This window comes from Muscardinus avellanarius, assembly GCF_963383645.1.
Source record: "Muscardinus avellanarius genome assembly, chromosome: 3".
Classification (NCBI taxonomy): domain Eukaryota; kingdom Metazoa; phylum Chordata; class Mammalia; order Rodentia; family Gliridae; genus Muscardinus; species Muscardinus avellanarius.
Genome location: NC_137788.1, coordinates 96,968,272 through 96,992,592, shown reverse-complemented (window position 1 = coordinate 96,992,592; position 24,321 = coordinate 96,968,272). Strand labels below are relative to the sequence as shown.

At 38.6% G+C, this 24,321-nt stretch overlaps 1 protein-coding gene across 1 annotated transcript in view; it reads left to right on the top strand.

The window, feature by feature from the left end:
- LOC308261175 (mitochondrial adenyl nucleotide antiporter SLC25A24-like) overlaps positions 1-18,189 on the top strand; it is a gene marked incomplete at both ends in the record, with an annotated part of 54,655 nt that extends 36,466 nt beyond the window's left edge. The window contains 6 exons of the mRNA XM_080692914.1: positions 2,395-2,553; positions 3,895-4,047; positions 11,310-11,417; positions 13,922-14,089; positions 16,523-16,673; positions 18,014-18,189. Of these exons, the coding sequence (XP_080549040.1) occupies positions 2,395-2,553; positions 3,895-4,047; positions 11,310-11,417; positions 13,922-14,089; positions 16,523-16,673; positions 18,014-18,189 (915 nt within the window). The remainder of the gene's footprint in view (positions 1-2,394; positions 2,554-3,894; positions 4,048-11,309; positions 11,418-13,921; positions 14,090-16,522; positions 16,674-18,013) is intronic.
- Positions 18,190-24,321: the final 6,132 nt, after the last annotated feature.

Here is a 24,321-nt window from a genome sequence, read left to right as displayed (position 1 = left end):
CTCCTGTTTCAGCTTCTTAAGTGCTGGGATTACAGATGTGTGCCACCATGCCTGGCTTAAGTTATTGTTTTTATGATTATTAGAAAATCAGGGCATTTAAAAAAAGCTTTTATAAAAGAATTGTTGAAATATTATGAGGTAATACTGGAGTAGGATGGGTCTTAATCCACTATAACCAGTGTCTCTATAAGAAGATAACTATGGAGCTGAGTGTGGTGCATGCTTGTAATTCCAGTATTTGGGAGGCGGAGACAGGAGGATTGTGTAGGTTCAAAGCCAGCCTCAGCTACTTAGTGAGGCTCTCAGAAACTTAGTGAGACCCTGTTTCCAAATAAAATATAAAATAGGTCTGGGAGTATAGCCTAGAGGTAGAAAGCCTCTGGGTTCCACCCCCAGTCCCAAACACACACAAAAAGAAGATAACTATGTGAATTAAATCACACTGGGAGAGAGCATCATGTGAAGATGGAGGCAGAGACTGGAGTTGTGCAGTTGGTAGCTGAGACATGCCAGCGATTGTCAGCAGTCCACCAGAAGCTAGGAAGAGGAAGGGAAGCATCTCCTTACCTGTTATACAGGGAGCACAGCCCTGCTAACATCTTGGTTTTAGACTTAGCCTCTGGGATTGTGAGACAGTTTCTGTTTAATCCACCCAGTTTGTTGTACATTGTTGCAGAAGCATTAGCAAATGAATACAACGAATTTCCAAATGTTTTGGTGTCCAAAGATCCACTCCTTGGGCCTTTTCTGTCCTCTAGCTATATTCTCTTCCTGGATTAATTCTCACAAGTTCCAGGACATTAAGTATTGTTTCTCTGCCGGTTTCTTTCAAATCCATAGTTTCCATCTTTCTTTCATCACGTCTGGAACTGTACATCCCTCTGCCTATTCAATATCTCCAGTTTACTGTCCAATAGGTAGTTAATTTAACAGAGTTTATTCTTTTCAATAATCCACACCCATCTATTTCTCTCCAACTCAGTGATCACAACGTTTAGCAGAGCAAAAGCCTAGGGGTCATCCTTGATGCTTCCTGTCTTCACAGTTGTGATACCCCATTACTGTCAGGAAATCCTGTAGCTCTGTCTTCAAGTTTCCCTGAATCTGATCATTTTGCAATTTATACTTCTGCTATGCTAGTTCAAGCCACCATCTTCTCTCTCTGGAACTATTACATGACCTCTGAGTTGGGGAGGTGCTTGCACAGGAGGGCACTAATTGAATGATAAATGTAGGTGGGAAAACGAAGAAGCAGAGAAGTGAATTGTTTACCATGTCTAACAGATAATGGAACCCAGATCTTCTGAGTCCAGTTTGGTACTCTTTCTACTAAAACACATTACTCTACCATTTATAAAAATTAGGTTTAGCAAAATCATTTATGGTTACTAAAAATAAAGTGAAATGTAAAATTCATGACAGTGAAGATTTTTTTTTAAAGTGACATTTGAAGAAAAAGTCAATGTAAATAGTAGGGAATTGAAGGCTGTAAGATGCTATTCTTGAATTCTGACTTAAGTTTAAGTATTCGATGGGGTTGAGAGATTTGGAGACAAAGCATAGAACATTTATTTATTTTTTATTTATTTTATTTATTTATTTATTTTTTTGTGGGTCTGGGGATGGAATCCAGAGGCATTTGACCTCCGAGCTACACCCCCTGCCCAATTTTTTATTCTTTATTTTGAAACAGGGTCTCACTGAGTTGCAGAGGGCCTCACTAAGTAGCCGAGGCTGTCTGTGAACCACAATCCTCTACTCTCAGCCTCCCGGATGCTGGGATTACAAGCGTGCGCCACCACGCCCAACATGCATAGAGCATTTATCAAGCATTATTAATTGCATAGTATGTGACAGACACTATCGTAAGTGACCAGGCTGGGGTTCCTGGAAACCCTTCTACCTCTGGGCTACACTCCCAGACCTATTTTATAATTTTATTTGGAAACAGGGTCTCTTAAGCTAGCGAGGCTGGCTTCGAACCTGCGCCATCCTCCTGTCTCTGCCTCCCAAGTGCGGGGATTACAAGCCTGCGGCACCACACCCAGCCAGGGTTTATATTTTTATGGAAGCGATTGTCCAAATGGCTTGAGAATATTAAATTATTAATTATAAGCGATTGTCCAAATGGCTTGAGAATATTAAATTATTAATTATAGTTTTATAGAGATGATTTTACACGAAATCTGCAAGTGAATGTGGTCTAATTATGTGATCAAATAAAAGTGGTAAGCAAACCATCATTCTTCTGTAGTAGGAGGTGACGTGAAAAAAGCTTTGGATTGCTTTGATCCTTATGAAAAATTATTCTTGTTCTCTGTAAAAAGTTGTCCTTTTAACTTATAAAATGCCTACACTTTTTCTTTTGTCTTATCTTTTTTTTGCATTTATCAGATAGTTGATATAGGAGAGAGTATAGCCATTCCAGATGAATTCACAGAACAAGAAAAGAAGTCTGGAGATTGGTGGAGGCGTTTGGTGGCAGCAGGAATAGCTAGTGCAGTTACACGAACATGCACGGCACCTTTTGATCGCTTGAAAGTCATGATGCAGGTAGTTTACACAATGTATCTACCACTTAATAGTTAAAGTAACTTGAAGAGTCCTTGATAATTTCACAAGAAATACTGAGTGTGTAAAATAGAAAATTATATGTGGTGTTTCAGTCAGCTTTTCCATCATCATGACCAAAATACCTGTCAAGTACAAAATAGAGGAGAAGTCTATTTGGCTTGCAGTTTTGAAGGTTCAGTCCATGGTGGCTGGCTCCAAGGCAGAATCAGTGGCAGAGTATGTGGTAGAGAAAAGGTGCTCTCAATCATGGCAGCCAAGTCAGAGAGAGAGAGAGAGAGAGAGAGAGAGAGACAGACAGACAGACAGACAGACAGACAGAGGGAGGAAGAGAAGAGGAGGGTCAGGTCCAAATAAGGTCACTTTCTGATACTAGAAGCTAGAGACTTCAACATATGAATTTTGAGCTACACAGTGTGACTCATAATACCTTTATATTATTGAGAGCTTCATGTAATTACATACATTTCTTTTTCAGTGCATATTTTAATGTACTCTTTAGTAATCTTGGGATATTTTGGTAGCAACATTGTACCTTGTTTATGCTGAGATTCTATATAATTATCTATGTTTTCCTTAAGCTATTCTTTTCTTTGATTAAGTAGTCTCCTTTTATCTGAGGAAAAACTGTTCAAAGATCTTCAGTGGATGCCTAAAACTGCAGATAGTACAGAACTCTATGTGCATTATGCTATACATGCCCACAATAAAGTTTAATTTATAAATTAGGCACAGTAAGAGTAATAACAATGAACTGGAACAATTATAATAATACACTTTAATAAAAGTTACATGATTTTCACTTTTTCACTAAAAGGAAACACTTTACAGCATCTCTGGAATATCCAAAGTGCCAGTATCACGATTCTTGCACTTCAGGACCATTATTAATACTGTGACAGTGGATGTGACAGCTGAGATTAGAGTGTACACAGCATGGATACACTGGCAAAGGGAGTGGTTCCTGACCTTGCTGGGGAGAGTAGAACTGGACAGTGTGAGATTTCATTATACTACCTGGCAGAGGATGAAAGAAAAATGTATGAGTTATTTGTCTCTTATAAATTTTCTGTTTAATATATTTGAACCATGGAAACCATAGACTACAAAAAAGAATAATGAAGGAGTTATTGTGATGGAAATATATATTTGGAACAAGAAAAATATTAATACATCAATTTCTTATGTCTCTGAAGGAATATTAAGTTGGAATTGAAATCATGAATTTATACCTATACATATAATTATTTCTTTAACAATTGTAATATCAATGCCATATTACCAGCAAAATAAATTAGAAAATAAATTTGCTGTTCATTTTAGGTTCATAGTTTAAAGACAAAGAGAATGAGATTGACTAGTGGGTTTGAGCAGATGGTAAAAGAAGGAGGAATTCTTTCTCTCTGGCGAGGAAATGCTCTAAATGTTATTAAAATTACACCAGAGACAGCAATCAAGATTGGAGCCTATGAACAGGTAAAATATTTTTGGCTGTGGAATTTTAAATAATGAACAGATTTTAATTAAAAAATAGACTTTTGCTGGATGCGGTGGCACATACGCTGTAATCCTAGTATTTAGAAGGCTGGGACAGACCGGAGCATCACAGGTTCACAGCCAGCCTCAGCAACTTAGTGGGGCTCTCAGCATCTTAGGAAGGACCCATTTACAAATAAAAGAAAGAAAGGGCTGGGGGTTTAGTTCAGAGTTAGAATACCCTGCATGGTTGTCAATATAAACGTTAGTGACTTTGTTTACGTTCATGTTTTCATATTGCTTTTGTTTATAAGAGAGGTTCCATAGATTACTTTATATCACCATAACTGATGTCTGTTAGTAATTATTTTAATTTCAATGTCACAATGTATGAAACTCACAAAACTTTTCATAATTGGTTTTTCCTTAAAACAATTTAAATATTTTGTAGAGATTTCCATTCATTTGTTAGCGAGTAGAAAAATCTTTTGTGTGTGTGTATGCTGCTAAGGTTTGAACCCAGGGGCATTCCACCTCTGAGCTACACCCCCAGCTCTATTTTATACTTTTATTTTGAAGCAGGGTCTCAATAAGTTGTGGAGGGTCTCACTAATTTTCAGACGCTGGTCATGAACCTGTGATCCTCCTGTCTCAGCTTCCCAAGTACTGGAATTATAAGTGTATGCCACCACACCCAGTTGAAGATTAATCTCTTAGTTAAGTGAAGTGATGAATAGATGAAAAATATGCTGAATTTTAAAATTTGTTAATTTGACTTAGGATTTTACTTTTGTCTAATTTACTTTCAGATGAGATATGTCTGCTTTCAAATATTATGTTATTTATGTCACATAATAGTCCAAGCATGCTCTACATGCATTTTGAGGTTTTATCTTCACTGTAAATCTTAGAGTAATTCTCTTTGTCTTTAAACATTTTTAGCATATGGCATTAAAGTGCTTCTTTTGTAGGACCTTGTTCACATGGTCACAGGACCTAAAAAATTTAAGAAAATATCAAAAACTGATGATATTCTTTCTTTCTTTCTTTTTTGGTGGCACTGGGGTTCCTGGAAGCCCTTCTACCTCAGGGCTACACTCCCAGACCTATTTTATACTTTTTTTTTTAATATTTGGAAACAGGGTCTCTTAATCCAGAGTGGCTGGCTTCGAACCTGTGCAATCCTCCTGTCTCTACCTCCCAAGTGCGGGGATTACAAGTGTGCGCCACCACGCCCGGCCGATGATATTCTTTCTTAACTCATCAGTTGAAAAGCAAATAAATAGATGAATATGACACTGGACTTAATTATAATGCACACTTTTTTTTTGGTGATACTGGGGTTCCTGGAAACCCTTCTATCTCTGGACTACACTCCCAGACCTATTTTTATACATTTTTTATTTGGAAAAAGGGTCTCTTAAGCCAGCTCGGCTGGCTTCGAACCTGCCCGATCCTCCTGTCTCTGCCTCCCAAGTGCGGGTATTACAAGCCTGTGCCACCATGCCCGGTGCTAATGCACATCTTTAATGGGGATTATTTACTTACTCATTCAACACGTACTGCTCTCATCAGTAAATGTTTCATGAGTACCTAATCTTTCAGACCCTTTTCTAAGTGGTGGAGATGTTGCAGTTCATAAAATAGAAGCAAACAAACAAACAAACAAACAATCCCAGCCAAGCAACCAACCAACCAACCAACCAAGCAAAATAACCCTGCCTGTCTTTGTGGGATTTATATTAGAATATATGTCGGAGGAGACAATAAGCAAAGCCAGGAATGGTGGTGCACACCTATAATCCCAGTACTTGGGAGGCTAAGACAGGAAGATAGAAGCTGGGAGGAGGCCAGCCTCAGCAATTTAGTAAGCCTCTCAGCAATTTCTCAAGACTCTGTTTCAAAATAAACAGTCTTTTGGGTGTAGCTCAGAGGTAAAGTGTCCCTACATTCAGTCCCCCAGTACCACACACATATGAATAGATAAAATAGTTGGTATGTCAGGTGGTGACAGTGGCTATGGGGAAAACAGAGAATAGAGATTGACTTTGAAGGAGTTTTACTGTGAGAGAAGGGAAAAGGAGTGGCAATGGGAAGGGGATGAGACCAAGGGAATATCTTTCTAGAATTGAAAGAAGTATGTGTATGCTTGGGGGAAGGGTGCAGTAGAGAGGGCACCATTGGTTGTACAAGGAAGAAAGGGGAGTGTCGCTAGGGGACTGTCCTTGAATGGGCGAGTGGCGGTGAGAACTAGCGCTCAAGGAAGGGTTTGTCCATAGTCACAGAAGCTCGAGTAAATGGGTACAGTAGATTTGTCAAAGCTTTTTTCCTAGTGTTTCAATTTCTTCAGTGAAATGGGAAACAAGGACATATGAGGTCTGAGGAAAGAGGAGAAGGGATGAAATAGTATCCTAGGAGAGCCAGAAAGCAGATGGGTTGAAGGAATATGATTACCTGCTGCAAAGGTCTGGTTGAAATTAGTAGTCATGAATATCAAGTGGTATGAGGCAACATGTAGATATATGTAATCATGTTTACAATAAGTTTTGAATTTTGGAACTTGCATGGATTTAAATATCATATGCCTACCAGGCAGAAGGTCTCATACTGGAGTCAGGTGATACATGAGTAAACATGATAGAAACTGTTGCTCTGCTCCTCTAGACCTTAGAGTCTATCAAGACTCAATGTTGAAATTTAAGGAAGCTTCTTTTAAATGAGAATATCAATTTAGGATACAAAAATAGTATGTTGTAAATGAACCAGGGAAGTTTTTATATTCATGATTTAAGTTATTGTGAGATCAGGTATGTATGGGGGAAATTACTTGGCCCTTATATCATCAGTATGCCATCCTCACTATTTATGGTGACATACAACAGCAGAAAGTAATGTGCTGCTGATTATTAGCTAGAATTTTGCTTATTATTAATTAGGCTTTTGGTTTCATATTTCTTTCTAGTCTGTAGCTCTGGTGAGCTGGAGTGGATCACAAACAACCAAGGACATCTTTTTGCTACTTAGTGTAAGATATTACTAGGGACTGATAGCAGCCAGTCTCTTATCTCCTCCCTTTAGGCCCCATCCTGGTCCCTATCAGCTGTTCTAAGGATGCATCACCTCATGAGGGTGAAGGGGGTGAAGGGAATGCCACATCATTTGAAATGAGGTGAAAAACAGAAGTTATTCCTGCTCTAGTAGATAACCTTATCAGAGGAGAGGGGGTGTGCGGAGTGAGGCAAAATGCATTGCAGTAGTTACATGGATATTGTATTTTACTCCTCCAGCTCTATGTGAAATTTTTATCCCAGCATTAAAACCTTCCATAATTGATCCCTATTTAGCAGGTTCAGTATTCCCACTGCTTGAAAATATACTGATTCAACTAAGAAAATCTTATTATTACACCCCCAATAAATTATTTTAGGCTGTGCTCACATTTCTCTCACTTTGTACTTTTTAAAAAATTTCTCTTAAAAATATGTAAATTCTGGCCAGGCATGGTGGTGCATGCTTGTAATCCCGGCATTTGGGGGGCTGAGACAGGAGGACCTAGCACAGCTTCAGCTACTTAGAGGCCCTTTGCAACTCAGTGAGATCCTGTTTCAAAATAAAGAATAAAAAAATGCAAATTCTTTTAAGAATATAGATTTTTCTCTTCCTTGAGAAGTAACCTATTTTGGCATCTTCTCTTTCTGCCCTAGTATATTAATTGCTGGCACCACTTGGAATTAGGTTCAGATGCATGTAGCAGAAAGTCTGAAACAAGAGTGACATAAGATAAAAACCTATCACTTCATCACAAACAGAAGCTTGAGGATAGGCAGTTTCAGCTGGAATGGAATTTTCTGGAAGGTGAAAAAGAAATTTAGCGGCTCCCATCTGTGGTTGACTTCATGAGTCTGAGATGGAGCTCCAGCTATGTCCAAATTTTAGGCAACAACTAGGAAAGGAACGATAGGATATATCCTTCTCTTGCAGGACATTTTCCCAAAGTGACATTCAGCACTTATGTTTGTATGTTAGTAACCAAAATTTAGACACGGCTAGTTGAAAAAGAATTTAAGAATATAGTCACTAGCTGGGAAGAAATTTGTACAACTAAGTTATTTCTCAGGAAGAAGGTAAAAACAGATATTTGGATACTATTAGAAATCACTGCCACTTATACAATTTTTGTCTTTTCTTTTAAGATCTATGTAAAACTATATCTTCCATATAAATTATACAGTTTTTTTTTATAGCACTGGGGTTTAACCCAGGGGCCTTCTACCTCTGAGCTATGCCCTATTTTTTATTCTTTATTTTGAAACAGGGTCTCACTGAGTTGCAAAGCACTTCACTAAGTAGCTGAGGCTATATGTAAACCTGGATCCTCCTGTCTTAGTCTCCCAAGTACTGGGATTACAAGCATGTGCCACCATGCCCGGCTATTTATACACTTCTTTAGAATAGGAACCAGAGCATCATTCTTAGAATTGTGACAGCACATTATTTAATGCTATTGAGTAAATAGCCCAATGTCATTACTTTATAGATATATGTATAAATTGAAGCAAATGAGGATAAGCTACTTACTGAAGTGACATTTAGTTGGTGTTAGAGTCAGAGTTAGAGTCCAAATCTCTGTGACTCAGTTCTTTTATCTTGGGACAATGCTTCTAATGCTATGTTAGAGGTTCTCAGTGAACGTGTCATGACACATTAGTGTGGCTTAAAATGGTTAACCGAGGTTTATTGTAAGTTATTATTAGTAGTTAAATGCCTTTCAAGAAATATGAGTGATTTACTTGAAAAGGAGGCTACATAGGACACTAGTTAAGGTCATGGACTCTGAATGTAAGATGGGACAAGCCACATGGGAATATAAGAAATTAATATGTCTATGAAGTGCTTAGAACAACGCCTGACATAAACATTTATGAGCATTTGCTATAATTTTAATAGACCAGATTATAAATTAGTCCTATAGTTATGACACCTTTATTTCCTTGCAACAAGGAGAGAAAGGCAGGCCTTATAACAAGCATGTGAAGAATTTGCATAAAACATAGCCCATGGACTCATGTGGCAAATATGAATATAATCTATCATAGGTCATGATGGAAAAATGGTTGAGAGCATCTAAACAAAATAACAGAAAGTTTAGACTGTATCAGGGCAAGTGAACAATCTCTTCCCTTATGTTGAGTGAATTTGTTAGGCACTCTCGTAGAACTCAGCACAGTCATCCTAATGCTATGATTTATTATAGTGAAAGGACACAGAGGAACCTGGCCAATATGCAATTTTTTAAATCTTTCTAATCTGCACCTGTTTGTTTCTAATTGTCACTGCAAATTTGGCTAAATAAGCCTATCCATGTTGCAGTCTAAATGATTTACTACCTTAAAATTGTTCTCTGCCAAGTAAACTAGTCCATTCCCTTCAAGCTTGACTTCCTACAAAGTCTCAGGGCATGGACAAAATGCAGCTAAATTCTTCACCACAGTTAACAAGAGCAGGCTTTCGTCCTGTTCCCAGTAGCGTCCTCATTTCTGTCTGAAACCCCATCAGCATTCTGAATCTATTCTATATAGCCAACTCCTTCAGACTCTTCCAAACTTCTCCCATAAGCCAGTTATGAAGGCTCTTCTACACCATTAGGTACAGTTACAACAATAGTCCCTCTTTTTGATACTTATTTTCTGTATTAATTAGCTTCCTACTACTATAACAAAATATCCAAGACAATTTATGAAGAGAATGAGTTCATCAGGCACAATGGCACACTCCTGTAATCCCAGTCATTTGGGTCACAGGTTTGAGGCAGCATGTGGTAATTTAGTGAGGCCCTAATTCAAGATTAAAAAAACCCAATAAGGTGGAAGTATAGCTCAGAGGTAGAATGCCCACAGGTTCAATCCCCAGTTCCAAAAGAAAAAAGAAAATAATAAGACTTATTTTGGCTCATGATTCTGGAAGCTTTAGTCCAAGATTGGGATTTGGAGGGAAATTGCCTTGAACCTCTGATGAGACAGTACATCATAGCAGGAGCCTGTGGAAGAGCAAAGTACTCACTTCATGAGCAAAACAGCACGAGCTAGAGAGAGAATGGGGATGGTCTGACGTTCCCTTTTAGAGGCAGGCGCTGCCTACTAAAGGCCCAGAGTATCTCTTAATAGCTCTATCCTGGGGACAAAGAACCTTGGATCTTTGGGAGAAATTTATCCAAACCATAGTATATCCCACATCCAGAAACCAATTTCTGCACTTGTTAGGCTCATTCTAAAATATAACGAAGAGATTCCAAAATACAGTAGCTTTAAAAGATAAAGGGTACTGGGAACAGACAAAAGTTTCCATCATATTAAATGATCCAATTATACTTCCTGATGAAAAGTTAATGATTTGAGAAGCAGAGAATTAGATAATGGAGAGTAGCTGAGTCACACTGATGATGGGCCACTAGAAAAGGCAAAGGGGAAATCATTCTGCCTAGAAGATGATAAGAGATCTGCCTGCTAGAGCTATCTTGCACTCTCATGATTTTCTAGGTTCAGTCTGCATGAAACTTGACTTATTTTAGATTTTGTGAAAGTTTGACTTTATGCTTAGATTTCTATTTTTCTCTTTTTTCATATTTTCTATCCATTACTTGAGCTAACTACTAAACTGGCCTTTATAACAAAAAGAGCCTCTCATATTATTATTCCTGATTACCAGTAACTAAACAATATTGTCTCCATGTGTAAAGTATGGTTCTAAAAAGACATAAAAGGTACTATTCCACTGGGCATGGTGGTATATGCTTATAATACCAGTTGCTCTGCAGTCTGAGGCAGAAGGATTACTGTCTTGAAGACACCTTAGCCACTTATCAAGTCCATGTCTCAAAAAAAAAAAATGGCTGGGGATTTAGATCAGTAGTAGAGCTCCGTTGGATTTAATCTCCAGTACCTGGGGAGGGAGAATATCACTCCTAACCCATTTGTGTCATTTGCATGCCCCTTATGAAAAACATATTTGTAAATACACATAAGTAATTAAGTGTTGCTAGTAATTTGTTATGAAGAAAATAAGGACAAAGGAGGCTGAATAGTGAGCTTTTAGTTATCTTTATCTTTCTAATATATATTGAAATTGAAATGAAGTATTCTAGGTTATGCTAATATTGGGTATCAGGTATATGCTTTAATCTATATTATTAATGTTATAAATTTAAAAACAGTATATTTTACATTACAGTAATATTGTGCATTTCAATACTTTCGTTTATGCAGTATAAGAAATGGCTTAGTTTTGATGGTTCTCGGATAGGAGTTCTTGAAAAATTTATAGCTGGTTCACTGGCTGGTGCAACTGCCCAGACCTGTATTTATCCCATAGAGGTATGTATTATCATAAAATTTTAACTAAAGCCAGGCTTTTAATGCAAATTATAACTACTTATACATAAATTCTAGGTCAGTATCTTATAAAATACACAGATTTATAACTATAGAATTTAAATCTACTAACAAGTGTCAGTCAATCTCATACTTTTTGGATGTTTAGGACAAAGGTAGCATTGTATATTAACCAAGAAAATAAATAACTTCATTGATTGCTAGATAGAATCACATCACTTGTGTATTAATCAAGCCAGTTAGCACAGCACACATGCTAAGTTAAAGGGAATTTTCTATGCTATTCAGGATCCAGAGAAGTCAGGGATTTTGATCATGTAATTTGTAGTCTAGAAGATAAAAAAAATGTCAGTAATGATAAACCTAAATAGAAAAACAATAAATTCTAGGAGAGAGATTAATATATATATATATATATATATATATATATATATATATATATTTATAGAAACTCAAAGGAGAGAGATTATATCTAGCTAGGGATTTTAAGAAAGACATGAATAGAATATGTAATTTTGGCTTAGAGTTTGACATGCAAGGATTATGAGGAAGGGCATTTTAGGTAGAAAATTTAACTTGAGCAATAAAAAAACGGAAGTTTAAAAAAGTAGGTTTTTAGTTTTGGATTGGACAGTAGTATGTGTGGTCATATTGGGACTGATCAGGAAAACTATTGAATTTAATTTTCATTCCTTAAAAAAGAAGCTACTGAAGATTTTGAAGCCTAAAAGAGATCTTGGCAATGATTTCTTTTTTGAGACAAGAGACTAGAGAGATGGGAAGATAAAATATTGTCATCAGTCAGGGAAGTAATAATTTGAGCTGGAAATGTGATAGTGACAATAGGAATTGGCCCCTTAGAACTGTCCGTGAGAACTGAGAACTTGAAAAATGGGAAGCAAGGAAAAGGAGGAGGAGGAAAGCTGGGTTCTGTGCTGGAGTGTTAGGAGAATAGCATCTGGGTCCATCTCCAGGAGGGATAGAGGGCAGAGGAGGGAGCCAGACTCTGAGGGGTGATGACTTCAAATTTACTTATATTGAATTTCAGCCGCTGGTGGGACAAGCAGGCTCTGATTTTTAGCAGGCAGTTGTATATGTGACACTGAGACTTGAGGGTCCAAGTCCTGGTGTATCACCAGCAGAGGTGTTATTTGAAGCCACACGATTATCTATGGACAATAATAGTGTTTTGGTTTTTTTGTTTTGTTGAGAAGAAAACTTTTGAGAAGATCTTAGTTTAGAGAGTAAATAGAAGAAAAAAAAACCATCCCAGTGAATCAGACAAAAAAGAGTTACTTGGATAAGAGAAGAGCACATTGTTCTGGAGAGGATAGAGAATTTTAAGAAGGGGATTCTCTGAAGTGTCTGGACCTGCGGAAACTGCCCAGAGACAGCTAAGTTACACAGTTGGCCAGGTGTATTAGTTGGCTTTTGTGTCTTTGTGACCGTAACACACACGAGGTTTATTTGAGTTCCAAGTTTCAGAGGTTCCATCCATGGTTGACTGATTGCAGGGCTGAAACATCATAGCAGGAGGGCGTGGCTGAGAAAAGCTACCTAGCTCATGGCAGCTGGGAAGCAGAGAGAAAAAGGAAGGGAGCAAGGACAGGTACAGTCCCCAAGACCACAATCCCGATGACCTACCCCCTCTAGCCACACCCCGCCCCCTACAGTTACCACTCAGTAGGCACATTCAAAGTATTAATCCACCCACGAATTTACCCACTTATGCGGTTATAGCCCTGATTCAGTGACTGCGCCTCTGAACATTCTGAATTATCAACACGTAGCTATTCTGGGGAACTTTCCATATCCGAGCCGTAACACCCAATCAAGACAGAGTTTATACTTTTCTGTCCTGGTTATTTGAGAGTCATTTCTCCAAGTATGTATAAAGGGCCCTTAAGGAGTGAGTTTCTATCAGGAGAATTATATTGAACATAGGCATTAATGATCATATAGCTGGAGCCTACTTTGTCCTCATGGATTTTGTAATGTCACCAATTTATGAGCAGAGAATGAGCTCCAATTATGGTAAATTATAGTTTTTTCTATAATTATATATCTTACTGCTAAAGAGCTCCCAGAGTGTGCATTTTAAACATATGTAGAATACTTTTTTCATGTTTGTTTTTCACTTTAATATGACCATATACTTTTTCAAACTTGAATTTTGGTTGTGTTTGCTTTATTTTATAGCAATGATATCATCTCAAGTAAATTTATTTTAGAATATATTGCCTTACAGTACATTGAAGGAGTTTGAGTGACTGTATCAATCAAGGGCATGCTGCTTAATTTTATTTTCTTGTTTTAATATTTTTAAGAGCTAACTAGTGAAAGTTGTAGTTATGTTTATGATTGCTTTCTTTTTTGATTTCTATAAAATTTCATAAACAGCATGGTGTAACAAACCATATCAGTAGATTGCTGGATGAGTTGGGTGAGTCTGATCCGTGTGTCTCTGTTATGTTTTTTTCATGTAGGTAGTAAAGACCAGGCTCACTATAGCTAACACTGGAGAATATTACGGGATTATTGATTGTGGCAAGAAGCTTCTTAAACAAGAGGGTGTCCAAACCTTTTTCAGAGGTTATATTCCTAACTTGCTGGGCATTGTACCTTATGCAGGTGTAGATCTTGCTGTTTACGAAGTGAGTTCATTCTCAAAATATGATTTTATGTATTACAATTTTTATTCTGAAAATATAAGTGACTTTTTATGAAGTAGCATCTGACAGAAAAGTGAATTGAATGTTTTTATTTGGCCTTTAAAAATTTGTATTTGCTGGGTGTGATGGCGTAAACTTGTAATTCCAACATTTGGGAGGCTGAGACCAGAGGATCATGGTTTGCAGACAGCCTCAGCTATTAAGTGAGGCCTTCCGCAACTCAGTGATACCCTGTTTCAAAATAAAGAATAAAAAATTGGGCAGAGGGTGTAGCTTGGAGGTCGAATGCCTCTGGGTTCCATCCCCAGACCCCACCCCCAAAAAAAAAATGTATTCTAAGCCAGGCGTGGTGGCACACACCTACAATCCCAGTACATGGGAGGCTGAGACAGGAGTGTCACAGGTTCAAAACTAGCCTCAGCAACTTAGTAAGGCTCTTAGTAACTTAACCTGTTTTTAAATTAAAGATTAAAAAATGGAGATGGGGATGTACTTGGAGGTGGAATGCCCTTCAAGTAAAATCCAGAACCATACACAAGAAATGTATTCTAATAATTATTGTTCAGTATCTTTTTTTGTATTAGTTCATGGTAATAATGATTATAGGCCTAAGTTCTGGTAAAATAGTGTTTTTTTAAACCTAGATACATATCAGAATCACCTACATGTGGGTCTTTTTAAAAAATCCTGAAGCCAGGCATGGTGGTGCATGCCCATAATCTCAGTACTTGGGAGGCTGAGACAGAAGGCCAATATCAGTAACTTAGGGAGACCCTGTTTCAAAATAAAAAATAGAAAGGGCTAGGGGTATAGCTCAGAGTTAGAATGCGCCTGGGTTCAATTCCTAGTATCAAAAGCAAGAAGAAAAGGAGAAAAGAAGAAAGAAAGAAAATGAAAAGAAAAAGAAACATCCCCAAATATTCTTATTTAATTATCCCAGGGGGAGGTCTGGATTCAGGTTTTTAACTGCCCAGAGGGATCCTATAGACAGGTAGTATTGAGAAAACTGGAGTAGTATTGCACAGCGGTGAGAACTGGAGTCAGGAGAGGAATAATGGTGGATGAGAACCAGCCTGGGGATAGGACAGAAAACCTGAGAGCGTATTATTGAACAGGTTAGACTCCAGGCTACTCTGCTTTCAGCCAGTCATTTCATCCTATGACCATACATCTATCCCAGGAAGATCATCTTCTTAATAGTTACCATTTGGTCATCAGGACCAGGTGGGAGTGTGTGGTTGGAATAACTTAGATTCATTCTCAGCGTGGGAAGGACAGCTCTCTAGGCCTGAGACCAGTGGTATTTTTGGCAAGTAGTGCCTACTTCTTGTGAAGGACAGCTAATTTTATTTAGTGATTTAACAAATATATTTTGTAGATGTTTAAAGTATTGAGTTTTCTAGCATATATTTTGTTTCCTTTTTGTTTTCTTCTGTGATATTAAAATAAATTTGTTGCTACAGTTCATGTTGGCCTTTCTTGGTTCTCTTATTTCTACAGTTCAGTATCTTTTTGCTTTCATACCAGCGCACCATTTCTATTTTATTGTAACATGACTCTGACTATAATAAGTACACATTGGGGAAAGACATTTTGAAATTTGTGTTTTCAAAAACATCAATTTATACATTTAGATAATTGTCCCAGAAAAACATCAATTTATACATTTAGATCATTGTCCCAGAATACTTTGCAAAGTTGCCGCTATTCTTTAAGAAATGAATACTTGTAAAGGCACTTAGTGATTATTTATTTATTTATTTATTTATTTATTTATTTATTTATTTTTTGGTGGTACTGGGGTTCCTGGAAGCCCTTCTACTTCTGGGCTACACTCACAGACCTATTTTTACATTTTTATTTGGAAACAGGGTCTCCTAAGCCAGCGCGCGCGGCTGGCTTCGAACCTGCGCGATCCTCCTGTCTCAGCCTCCCAAGCGCGGGGATTACAAGCGTGCGCCGCCACGCCCGGCCACTTAGTGATCATTTAAACCCACTATTTGGAGTTAATTTCTTCTAGACACTTATATTCAAAGAAAAACAAATTTGAAAAGACGAGTCTCTTAGAAGTTGAGAAAGTGTATGGTTTTATTAGCCTACAGTAGCGTGTGCAGTCTTCCTCTCTGTAATATTTTGCTAAACCCTATAGAATCTTTAGGACTTCCCTCTAGTCTTTGTCTTTACAACTAAAACAAACAAACAAAGGAAACAAAAATTAAACAAACAACCCCCAAACAAAATAAAACACACAGAGACACAAACACCTGAGAATCCTGAGCCCAGGTTTTTTAATTGAAAACATCTGTGCATCTTGTCCCTGATGAGGCCGTGGAGACAGCCCCTCTGTACGGCAGCTTTATTCCACTTAGCGCTGCTTAGTAGCTAAAGGATATTTCTTGTTCTCTTCTTTGCCAGGTTTTGAAGAACTACTGGCTGGAGCACTATGCAGAAGACTCTGTAAACCCCGGAATAATAATTTTGCTGGGCTGTAGTACATTGTCTCACACCTGCGGTCAGTTAGCCAGCTTCCCTTTGCATCTTGTCAGAACTCGCATGCAGGCTAATGGTGAGTCCTGTTTTCTTTTTAATGAAGGAATAATGAAGGTAAGTATATCTGAAATAAGTATGAGTTAATGGTTTCCAAAACAGAAAAACTGTAGAATTGATCAATCAAAAGCTAACTCTCTGATTTAAAGCATGAGACTTGAATTTATTATTTTATCGACTAGGGCCTTCTGTGAGTTTTAGGTTTTATTCTTCTCTAAGGTTCTGTTTGGAACTCCGTGCTTTCCTCTCTCACTGATGACCTCTTTAAGGAGTTTTTAAATTAGGAACTACTGTGTGGAATAATAGATGAGGTTTTCTCCCTTTAGCTGAATCACCAGTTACTCCATGGAAACATACAGTGTTCCCTTTGCTTCTGATATCATTATCATATTTGACATCAGGAACAAATGTATTAAAGTTAACATTTTAATACAAGTGTATTAAATCTGTGGAACTGAACTCAATTCTGTTGTATTTCAATCTACTTAGGAAGGAGATCTTAGACAGAAGGGAAGGGCATTTCCTTTGTTCCTCTCAAGGAGAAATGTTAGATATTTTTATTTTCAGAAAATACCTTTACTGCTAGGTGTGGTGGCGCACACCTGTGATCCCAGTACTTGGGAGGCTGAGGCAGAAGGATTGCAGGTTCTAGGACAGCCTCAGCAAGTAGTGAGACCCATCAACCCAATGAGACCCTGTTTCAAAATAAAAAGGAAATCAGGCTGGGGGTAGAGTTCAGAGGTGGAATGGCCCTGGGTTCAAGCTCCAGTGATAAAGGATTTTTAAATCCTATTGTTATTTTCTCAAGTATACTATTTAAGTGATCCTGTGATAAGTGATATTCCTTTATATTCTTCTTCCTCAATTTTCAATTAGAATTTTAGATTTGATTTTTATTACAATTGAGGTGGAGAATTTTATTATCCATCCCATCACAAGCCATTCTTCTATCAAACTGTGTCCTACCCAATTACAAATGCTCCATAAAGCCTCCACTGAAAAACTTTAAAGTTGTTCGATAGAACTTTTTACAGTTGTGGAAATATTTTTTATCTGTACTATTTAGTATAGTAGTCACTAGTCATATATGTCTATACCATATGGTGGTCAGGCACTTGTTACTACTGTGACTGAGGGGCTGACATTTTTAGTTATATTTAATTTTAATTAAATTTAAATAATTATATGTATATAGGAGCTATCATATTGAACACTATGGGACTGTTCCACATATCAAAAGGGAGGTGTATACTCTGAAGTAATTTAAATTTCTATAAATTCTCATTTATCATTGAATTAAACATGTAAATATTAAGTATAAATATTAAAAATAAATACTAATTTATTTTAAATTTATAGCCCCGGTGGAAGAAGACACAACACATATGATTCAGCTCATTCGAGAAATATATACAAAAGAAGGAAAAAAAGGATTTTTCAGAGGCATCACCCCCAGCATCATAAAGTTGCTTCCCGCTGTAGGCATTGGTTGTGTGGTTTATGAAGCAGTGAAACGATCTTTGGGGTTAACCTAGAAGTAAAATATCAAATGGTTGTCGTTGTTGTAATGACTAAATTGTAAGATAATGCCTGGGTTGAAAGGTTTTGCCTTTTCCTGAAAGGAAACAAGTATCAAGTAATTGCTAAGGCGTTTTCTCTCTATTATATCCATTAGAACATATATTAATTAAATAATAATTTTGGAAAAATTCTTTAGTAACTTAAAATCCTTAATATCAACAGAATTTCTTTTATACATTTCTTACTACTCTCTCTTGAATTCTAACCTGTAACTTTTTTTATTGGGTTTGGATATAAAACATTTGGTTAGAAGCCAGGTATGGTGGCCCCCATTCCTGTAATCTCAGTACTTGGGAGGCTGAAATAGGAGGATTGCAGGTTTGAGACCAGCCTCAGCAACTTGGCAAGACCCTCAACTTAGTGAGACCCTGTTTCAAAATAAAAAATAAAATAAAAGAGCTGGGGTTGTAGCTCAGAGGCAAAATGCCCCTGGGTTCAATCCCCAGTACCAAAAGTTAGTTATAAGAGTTTATGTTAGCTTTTTTTTTTTTTTTTTTGGTGGTGGTGTTGGGGTTCCTGGAAGCCCTTCTACCTCCGGGCTATACTTCCAGACCTACTTTTTACATTTTTATTTGGAAACAGGGTCTCCTAAGCCAGCACGCGTGGCTGGCTTCGAACCTGCGCGATCCTCCTGTCTCTGCCTCCCAAGTGCAGGGAGTACAAGCATGTGCCACCACGCCCGGCAGTTGCTTTTTTTTTTTTTTTTTTAATGTTAGCCTTTTTGTATTTAGAAACTTTTTAAAAGTTGACCTTGAAAATTTTTTATACACTACGAGAAAAATCAGTGCATTTAAAATTGATGTCATGGGTCAGGCATGGTGGCACAGGCTTGTAATCTTAGAATTTAGGAGGCTGAAACAGAAGGGTCACAGCTTTACAGCCAGCTTCAGCTACTTAGTGAGGCCCTCTGTTACTTAGTAAGACCCTGTTTCAAAATAAAGAATAAAAAATAAAAAAAAAACAGGGCTGGGAATGTAGCTCAGAGGTAAAATGCCCCCGAGTTCACTCCCCAGTCCACAAACAAAAAAATAAAATAAAATTGATGTTATGGATGACCAGAGTCTGTTTCCTTTCTTTAGGCAAAATGAAAGTTGGTTTAATAATTTCTCCTGTCATATTGTGGATAGAACAGTGATGCCTTTTTAAACTTTCTTGAGTGCGTAGATTTGTAAATATAAACATTGTTTTCTCAATTTTTGTATTTAGTTTGTATCAGGAAGTTGACACTGAGAAAAAGTCATCATTGGACAAAATTTCTTTATCTTCTGGTTGAAAACATTTGAGAGAAAGAATGTTTTAAATTGAATCCATTATTTCATACTTGTCGAAAGTTCATTAAACTTTAAGAGTGGTTGAATTATTAGTTTGATATTCTAAATATTTTCTCCTGACTTTTATAAAAGCATGAATCATAGTCCCTGGTGGGAATTGCACTACAGTGAGGTGAGACAGTGGTAGTGGGCTGGTTGGTCACGAGGCCTCAATTAAAGAACTGCCTGCTAAGCTAAATAAAGTCCAGGTTTTAATCCTTACAAAAATTTGACTTCATCAGTTTTTTCAAAATTACCAGTTTTTTAGTGCTAGACTAACAAAAATTACACAAAAGATTAAAAATAGATCACAGTGCAAAACCATTAATTTATAGAGGAGCTTAATATGCTTTCCACTAACCCATATACTATGATTCTTTCTCTAGAGCACATTGTTCCCTTATATGTGGGAACCTGGGAAACCAAATAAGTAATGAGAAAATTGATATGGAATTAGAACAAAGAAAGGGAAGGTTTTTTTGTGTGTGTTTGGTATGGGAGATGGAACTCAGGGGTATTCTACCATTAAGTGATACCCCCAGCCCTTTTTTTAAAAAAAATTTTAAAAACTTAAAAAATTATTTTTATTTGTGCATTTTAGTCATACATCTTAATGGAGTACAAGATGGTAGAGGAATACATGCACACATCACTCAATTAGCCCTTTTCTAATTATTACCCCACTTCTCCCTCCCTCATGTTTGGCTTATTGATTGACTTTGATATGCTTATGAATGTATATCATGTACATTAGGAAATTTCCCTCTTCCCCTTTCCATCCTCCTCAGGTTGCCTTATTTGCTCATCTATGGTTTCTCCTTTTAAGTCTAGAGTTCCTTCTATGACTCCTTTTCTCCCTAACTTCCGCATATTAGAAAGAACATCCAATTTCTTATTTTTTGTGAATAATATCACTTAGCATAATGTTCTCCAGTTCCATCTATTTCCCTGTAAATGATGTAATTCTGTTCTTCTTTATGGATGAGTAAAATTCCACTGTGTACTTATCCCATAGTTTTGTAATCCATTCATCTGTTGATGAACATCTTGGTTCCATAGTTAGGCAGTTGTGAATTGTGCAGTTACAAACATAAATACACATGCATGAGTTTGGTATTTTGGTTTTCATTCCTTTGGGTAGATACCCAGAAGTGGTATTGCTGTATCATATGGTAGGTTTGTTCCCATTCTTCTGAGGAACCTCCATACTGTTTTTCAAAGTGGTTGCACTAATTTGCAATAATTCCACCAACAATGTATTAGAGTTCCCACATCTCCACATCCTTGCCAGCATTTGTTGTTTGTGTTTTGAATGATTGCCATTCTAGTTGGATTTAGGTAACATCTCAGAGTAGTTTCCATTTACATTTCTCTTATTGCAAATAATGTTGAGCATTTTTCATACATTTATTGGCTATTTGAATTTATTCTTTTGTAAAGTATTTATTTAGTTCACTTGCCCATTTTTTGATTGGGTTACTTGTTTTCTTAGTGCTGAGTTTCTTGAGTTCTCCGTATATTCTAGATATTGGTCCTTTACTGGAGGAATAGTTGATAAAAATTTTCTCCCATTCTGTCGGCTCTCTGTTGAGGTTCTTGATAGTTTCCTTCGCTGTACAGAAGCTCTTCAGTTTAATGCAATCCCATGTATGATCCGCTTTTTAGTTTCTTGTGCCTTTGGGGTCTTGTTGAAAGAGTTTTTACTTGCGCCTATATGTTAAAGTCTTGGATCTATGCTGTCTTCAAGAAGCTTCAAGGTCTCTGGTCTGATTTTCAAGTCTTTGATCCATCTTGAATTGACCCTGGTGGAAAATGATAAAATGGGGTTTATTTCCATTTTTCTGCATACGGTTAATCAGTTTTGCCAACACCGTTTGTTGAAGAGGCTATCTCTTTTTCTAGTGTATATTTTTGGCCCTGTCGCGTCCCTAGTGCTCGGACCAGCAGAGCCTAGGGAAGAAACACACGAATGCCGACTCTGTTGATGAAGCTCCTTCCTCTTTAATGCTCTCTCAATGCCCTCTCAGGTAAAAACAACATCAGTCTTCTATCCCCTCCCTCATCACTCCACCAAGCCTCCTCGCTTCCCCGCTAGGGCATGAGCATTTTCAACCTTCTCCTGGGCGGGCAGGTGGTAGCACGAGGCGCTGCGTCACTAATCATCCGTAAGACACCTGATAGGGCTCACTGCGCAGGCTCAGGGCACCGCCAGCCTCGTGAGCCTCGTGACTTGGCAACATGCCTAGGCGCCATCTTGAGTCCACGCTGGCAACAAGCCTGGGTGCCATCTCGGTCCAGCCGAGTGGGCCCCGACAGGCCCCTTTGTCAAAAATCAATTGGCGCCGGGCGTGGCTGTGCACGCTTATAATCCCCGCGCTTGGGAGGCAGAGATAGGAGGATTGCGCAGGTTCAAAGCCAGCCGCACTGGCTTAAGAGATCCTGCTTCCAAATAAAAAATAAAAAATAGGTCTGGGAGTGTAGCCAGGAGGTGGAAGTGTTCCATCCCCAGTACCACCAAAAAAAAAAAAAAAAAAAAAAAAAAAAAAAAATTGGCTGTACAAAACTCCAGGACAACCAGGAATAGCAATTATGAGATCAAACAAGTTAGACTTTAACCCCAATCTTATCAGAAGAGACGAAGCAGGCCATTTTTTACTGGTAAAAGGAACAATTCAGCAAGAGAAAATGATAGTCAACATTTATGCCCCAGACATGGGCATAGCCACTTTCATAAAACGAACTCTTTGTGACATTAAGTCACACATAGATCCCAATATATTAATACTAGGTGACTTCAGCTCTCCTTTTACACTGCTTTTTTTGTGCATGGTACCAGGTATGGAGCCCAAGGGCATTGTACCTCTGAGCCACACCCCCAGCTCTATTTTTTTTAGTCTTTTTATTTATTTATTTTTATTTTTGGTGGTACTGGGGATTGAACCCTTCTACCTCCTGGCTACACTCCCAGACCTATTTTATATTTCATTTGGAAACAGGGGCTCTTAAGCCAACGAGGCTGGCTTCAAACCTGGTTTCTGTCTCCGCCTCCCAAGCACGGGGATTACAAGCGTGCACCACCTCGCCCAGCTAGTCTTTTTATTTTTGAAACAGGGTCTCACTGAATTGGGAAGTGCCTTACTAAGTAGCTGAGGCTGTCTGCAAAATGCGATCCCCCACTCACTACCTCCCGAATGCTGGGATTACAAGCGTGTGCTACCACGCCCAGTGCTCCACACTGCTTTTTTTGCTTTAAGATTCTCTCCTTGGCTTCTATGTTAGTCAGTTTGACTATTATGTGGTATGGTGAACCTTTTCTCTGATCTTGTCTAAAAGAGGGTTCCACAAGTTTCCTGTACTGGTGTATCAACCTCTTTTTCTATATTGGTTACTGTAATCCTACTACATAGTCACTATCTCTAATCTCAGCTATATGTTACTTTACCAAACTCATACTCTCATCTCATTCTATTGGATCCTATCTGTGACTTGACCCTATTCTTGCATTTATGACTTCATCACTTTCCTCCTTACTCAACCTTTACCACTGAATACCATACAACTTGCCCTTGTATATACCAGCTGACACCTACAAACGGAGAGAAATCTATCAAAAGATACAAACTTCTGAAATCATGAGGAGGAATAACAAACAGCAGTGAGCTTCCACAACCCCTCAATAAAAGAACCTGACAACACAGAATTGCAGAGATCACCAGAAGGGCAAATTAGAAATTTAACAGTAGAAATGACACAGGATTTCTGGAAAAAAAAAAAAATTAGAGTGAGTCTCAAAGAAATAAAAGATATAATCATTGAAGTGAAGGTATTAATACAAACTATAACAATAGATTAGACTACATGGAGAATAGAATCTCGCTCTTAGAAGATGATCACTTCAAAAATGAATGCAGTGGTCAGCGGCTTTGTCCGGCCTGCGCCCACCCGCGTGGCCGCCGTGCAGGCCGGACTGGCCCGCGCGGCCCGGGGAGGGCCGGCCTGCGCCACGGACAGCCGAGGCCTGTGGGTCGCCCGGCGCCTCCCCGGGGCGCGGGGCCGGCTGCCCCTCCGCGCGGGGGCTGCGGGCCCGGCTTTACCGGCCGGGCGCTCCACGCTCCGGGCCGGCTCGCCGGCCCTGCCTCCCCGGGAGCGCGATCCCACGCGTGGAAGTGGTGACTCGGCGGGACCGGCCCCGCGTAGACCCCGGTGCTAGGGCCAGGCGTGGGTTAGAGTGTCGGTTCATGAAGTTTTACCATCAGTTCACATAGTCAAGAGAGGAAAATTCCCCAGAAGCAGAGGAATATAAAAGATGTCTCTTTCTCAGTAGCTGAAGTAAATAAAGTTTAAATACTGAGAAAGCAGTGTCTAAATCAACAAAACAAATACATACCAGGAACCAAAACACATCCTGTACCTCGGCGGAACCCTGAACTTGAACAAGAAGAACAAAGATCGGACACGGGACCTGCTCAGATACAATCTGACCGCGGACCGGAACGCTGAGCCGCGGGCTGCTTTGGCAGCTGTCCAAGGAGCTGCCTGCCCGATATTTCCACGGCAAGATAATCCGGGAATAAAAACGGACTTAGGACCGCATCCTAAGCAGCGAGCAGCACCCACCAGAACTCTGTCTGCCCACCAGCGACCGGATCACATCGGCACAGAGACTCACACGGATTCCTGCACCAAGACAGGTACCTGAGGGCGCCCTAGTAACTGGGGTCCTAGCGTGTGCGGAGTCGCAGTCTCAAACCCCCACCACGGGCTCAAGCCTCAGAG